General features: G+C 41.0%; 1 protein-coding gene across 1 annotated transcript; it reads left to right on the top strand.

The window, feature by feature from the left end:
- The first annotated feature begins 546 nt into the window (after nucleotides 1-546).
- LOC120107540 (60S ribosomal protein L8) lies at nucleotides 547-4,831 on the top strand. The gene is made up of 2 exons (XM_039120852.1): nucleotides 547-1,074; nucleotides 4,246-4,831. The coding sequence occupies exons 1-2, from the start codon at nucleotides 635-637 to the stop codon at nucleotides 4,589-4,591; spliced, it is 786 nt and encodes a 261-aa protein (XP_038976780.1). The 5' UTR covers nucleotides 547-634; the 3' UTR covers nucleotides 4,592-4,831.
- Nucleotides 4,832-5,072: the final 241 nt, after the last annotated feature.

Below are 5,072 nucleotides of genomic sequence, written 5' to 3'. Positions count from 1 at the left end.
ATCCGAACTTTTTTCTATTATTCAAATTTCATCCCTAGTTTGATTCCAATTTCAGCCATGAATGAAACACATCAGAGGCTACTTCGATTTTATATTCGATCCATTTTGATTCCGATTCCGATTCCGATTGCAAATCAAATACATTCTTATTGCCAAGGTGTGGGCAATAATATTTATTTTGAAGAGAAGAACAAATTTAGAGATATTGAAACACTTTCTTATGATCCATAATTAGATTGATAAAGCAGGATTTAAGCATCAGATATCAAATAAATCAGGATTTACTTTCAAAAAAAAAAAAATCAGGATTTAAGGATCGGATATCAAATTAGATGCGCCCCTAATTTGCGTGCCTCATGAGCCCAGTCGGGCGACCGAATCCGAATCTAGGTCAACTCCCCTGGATCCGAGCCGATCACGAGTCCAGGTCTCGATCTGACATCGACCGAACTGGATGTGAATCACGGGCACAGATGTCATCTGACGGTGGAGATAGCAGCTAGGGCAACCCGTGCATCCTTTCTGGTTCCCATTTCTTCCTCGCCCGCCGCTATATATTCCTTCGTGAAAACCCTAGTCCTGTCTCCTTTCGCTCACCCGCCTCCCCTCGCAGCTGCCGCTCGTCACAGCCGCCATGGGTAGAGTGATCAGGGCTCAGAGGAAGGGTGCGGGTTCGGTCTTCCGCTCCCACACACACCACCGGAAAGGCCCGGCCCGCTTCCGGAGCCTCGACTACGGGGAGCGCAATGGCTATCTTAAGGGCGTTGTTACGGACATCATCCACGACCCCGGGCGCGGCGCCCCGCTGGCCCGCGTCACCTTCCGCCACCCCTTCCGCTACAAGCATCAGAAGGAGCTATTCATCGCCGCCGAGGGCATATACACGGGCCAGTTCATCTACTGCGGCCGCAAGGCCTCCCTCATGGTCGGCAACGTCCTACCCCTCCGCTCCATCCCCGAGGGTGCCGTCGTCTGCAACGTCGAGCACCACGTCGGCGACCGCGGCGTCCTCGCCCGCGCCTCCGGCGATTACGCCATCGTTATAAGCCACAATCCCGACAACGGCACCACCAGGTATCCACACCCGCCAACCATCCCTTTTCTTCCTTACTTAATTGCTTCTGTTTTGGTACAGGGTTTCTTGATCTAGGCTTAAGGTTTTGAGATTTGGTTCCAGAGGTTGGCGATCTGGTCCCTTCTTTGGGTCCAAGAGGATAGATCCTTGATTAGGAAAAACAAAAAAGACCCGGGGGGGGGGGAGTTTCCGGATTTTTGTTACCGATCTGTGCTGAAGAGTTATTTTAGGTAGTTTAGCGTGCATCTTGTTCCTGACTAATGATTTGCATCGAATGTGAATCTTTTGCTGTTTTTGTAACGGCGATAAGTAGTGATTTACATATGAATTTCTATATGAATTTTGGAAGAATGTTTCGGTAGTTGAAATCACGTCTGTAAGCTGGTTTATGTAAATTGCTGCTATTCCGGTGTCAGATATGCTTTATAATTTATATGTTTGCCATATTAGATTCTAGGGTGATATTATTTACTGAGTCCAGTTATTCTTGAATAACCAATAGTAGGATGGTTTGTTATGATGGAAGTGCAAATTAGAAATTTCAGATTAGAAATATATGATTACATTTGATATCAAGAACTATTCAGTCATTCATATAGATTCATAAGCTTGGCGAGCTGGAAGGCCGAAGATGACATTACAGCAGTTGCACATGTTGACTTGAATAGCTCTAAGGGCTGGTGCCGGAAATGCATGTTTGTCTTGTTAATTTTCCTGTGAAGATTTCCAATCTTTCCTGTCATACTTCATACAATACAAGCATGTTTGAGGGACTTGTATGGATTTCATTTCTTCATTTGATAAGTTCTGAATGCTTCTCTATTTTTTTTATACAAAGTTTCTTGCTGTTAATTGATTTCTGTAGATCATTATTCTGACGAATTGTTACTTATGCCACCATGTATTTCTAGCCTGCTAGGGAACTTGGATTCATCCATTTACTGGTGTATTTCAAATATTTGTGTAGCTAGATATCCATGTATTGATTGTGAGGCAAATACATGGACTTGATGAAACAATTTTAAAGCTTCCATTGAGTCTTAAGCTCCAGTTGATTGTTATTGCTCAGTTTCTTGAGCTTGGTCCTGCCTTACTAGGAAACAGAACCTACAAGTATCTTCTATAATATTCAAGTTAGGAGTCACATGATCATGATTTGGGTTTAGTGCAGCGTCGGTAAAAATACATTACTAGGGAATGTCATAGAGAACATCTGGATGTAGTTAGAGAGTAATTAATTAACAAAGGAACATTGGGTTGAAAAAGATTGGGCAGACAGAATTGTTAATGAAACGTTTCACAAAAAGGGTGTACATGCATAACTATTCATGATTCATTCATGGAATGGAGGAATACAGTGAGATGTTAAGACTTCTAAAAAAAGAAAGAATCTTATTGCATCATATCATGATCAAGAGAGGCTCAGTCATACGGGTGATGTGATAGTTGGAGTGGGGAACCCTGTTGTGTCTTTGGGGTTGGTGGTGGTGGGGGGGATGTCGAATAATGTGATTTCACTTTTTCCCTAATTCTTTGTGGAATGGTATTGAAACTTTAAATTTTTTGGTAGTGTATCTATTTGGATGAAGGTTACTTTGTCAGGCTGTTGAAAGTGAATCATTATCATGGTAGCTGTTTCCTTGGTAAAAGAAAGCTTTAAGAATAATTAAGACAACTATTTAGAACCAGACCCCTTTTTTCCTGGTAACTTTCCACTTTCATTTGGTATCTCCAGTCAGAGAAGATGGTGAAAAACCCTACCAAGTGGCTCAAAAGAAATTCTGTTTTTACAGTTGATTTGTTTTTTAGGACATATAATATTTATGTATGTGACTTGTTGGGCCTCAACATGTTTTTTTTAACTTTATGATGGATGGCATGGAGTAAATAAAGAGGATGTTCATACATAGTAGCTTTCATTCTGCAAACTGCATGTAATTGTCATTTAGGATAGTCTGCGTTATGGAGTCATGATGCTGCATCCATTTTAGTGCATGCATATTTTAGTTTTATGTATTGTCGATCATTGTTCCTGTCATAGTGTCTTTATGCCCTTCTTTCTGTTTTCCAATTATCTTTGTCAGAGTGTTAAAATATGGTAATTTTTGTCAAATTGAAGTTTGACCTAGTTTCATCACAATCTGGTCAGAATAAACCCATGCACAATCGATATGATCCATTGATGCACATGGTTATACATTGGTAGCTCCTAACAATTGGCATCTGTGAAACATGGAAATTGTCAAATTTTATGCTTTGGTGGCTTCTTGTTATAAAGTTCCGCATCATGAAGTTTTGTGAAAATGATTCTTTAATGGGGCTATACAAGAACTGGAGGGTGTTGTGGTTGTCAGAATAACGAAATGAAATGGGACTGAATTTGATTTTGGTACTCATCACATTCACTGCAGTTTGGAGAAACATTATGAGTTGCCATTTGAGAGGATGTATGTAATTTGCTTTTTGATGATTCTATCATTCTGCTGGTATTAGTCATCGTTCTATTGGTATTAGTGATCACCGCAGTTCCGGCGACAATGAAACCCATTAGAGCAAAGTAGGCTGTTTTTCTGTCAGATGTGTCTGTGTATGTTAATTTATATTTTTATACCAAGTTGTTGGTTGACTCTTAACATTTCAGATTCTGTATGTTACATTTTATCTTTTTATCATTTGCTGTCATATTGAAGAAGTAAGTTTCGCTTGCTATGCAGCATGATGTACGCAATCTGCTAGCTAATGTAGCTTCATGATGTTTGGCTAATATCAGTGCTTATTCTGCAAGTGTTAGATTTTTACGTGTATGAAATCCTGCTCAGATAAAGACACTCACTTTGGCGATATATTGTGAGTTGCTAGCACATAGTGCTGCCAGATGTTTTGCTGAATCATGGTTGGGCCCCTCTAATTGGGATGCTGCTGCTAAATGTGAGAGAGTGCAAATTTTTCTTTTCCTTTAGTCATGTAACTAAGTCCTGCTGGCGTACGTTAGGAATTTCGTTGTAATATTCTGGGTGTTATACTTCTTTTATGGTAAAGAAACTTTGGAATTCTTACAGCAGCTCTGTTATCCAACCTGCTAGCATGAACCTATGTGTAATTTTTCTTTAGTCCCACATACTTTACAAGTATTAAATGACTGATTTTATTGCTTGCCGTTGTCCTTGCAGGATCAAGCTTCCCTCTGGTTCTAAGAAGATTGTTCCCAGTGGCTGTCGAGCAATGATTGGGCAGGTCGCTGGTGGTGGCAGAACTGAGAAGCCCATGCTCAAGGCTGGCAATGCCTACCATAAATTCCGTGTGAAGAGAAACTGCTGGCCAAAGGTTCGTGGTGTGGCTATGAACCCCGTGGAGCACCCCCACGGAGGAGGAAACCACCAGCACATTGGGCATGCATCCACCGTTCGTCGCGATGCCCCACCTGGACAGAAGGTGGGTCTCATTGCAGCAAGGAGGACAGGTCGGCTCCGGGGGCAGGCTGCAGCAACTGCTGCCAAAGCAGAGAAGACCTCTTAGGTTGCAAATCCTCTTTCCAATTGCTTGTTATATTTTTGGTTTTCTCAAGGAGTATTTAGTTAGACTACAGACTTAATCCGGCAGTTTTTTCAGTAGTTTATTGTGTCATTTGATGCAATTATGAAGACCTTATCTTATTTTGGTCTGTATTTGGATTTGGATTATTTTTGGGTGAAACTCAAGAATTTGTGCTGGCTTTTCTTTGATTTCAATATATTTATCATCAGTTTTTTCTCTCTATTGTAAGTCTGATCGCTGGGTCAGTTTCATGCTTCGTTTAGTAAATACGCTTGTCTTGCCCAGCCTTGGGCTGGAGACGAAACAGGGAAAAGAAAATGGGACTTAATATCTATAATACACGTAAGAAATTGATAACAATATGCAAAACCTTTACCGTGTGGTTTGTAGCATAACACCAAATTGAGTAGCAAACAGGGAAAATTTGATAATTCTATTCTATACTGAAGTGCATCACACTTGC

The sequence above is a fragment of the Phoenix dactylifera genome, unplaced genomic scaffold (genome assembly GCF_009389715.1).
Source record: "Phoenix dactylifera cultivar Barhee BC4 unplaced genomic scaffold, palm_55x_up_171113_PBpolish2nd_filt_p 000893F, whole genome shotgun sequence".
In the NCBI taxonomy this organism is placed as follows: Eukaryota; Viridiplantae; Streptophyta; class Magnoliopsida; order Arecales; family Arecaceae; genus Phoenix; species Phoenix dactylifera.
This window is presented reverse-complemented; position numbering and strand designations above follow the sequence as displayed.

Bases quoted from the DNA above. Each gene is read 5' to 3' on its own strand.
- LOC120107540 (XM_039120852.1), top strand. From the start codon at position 635: ATGGGTAGAGTGATCAGGGCTCAGAGGAAGGGTGCGGGTTCGGTCTTC. The intron at 1,075-4,245 runs GTATCCACACCC...TTGTCCTTGCAG, and splicing joins CCCGACAACGGCACCACCAG to GATCAAGCTTCCCTCTGGTT.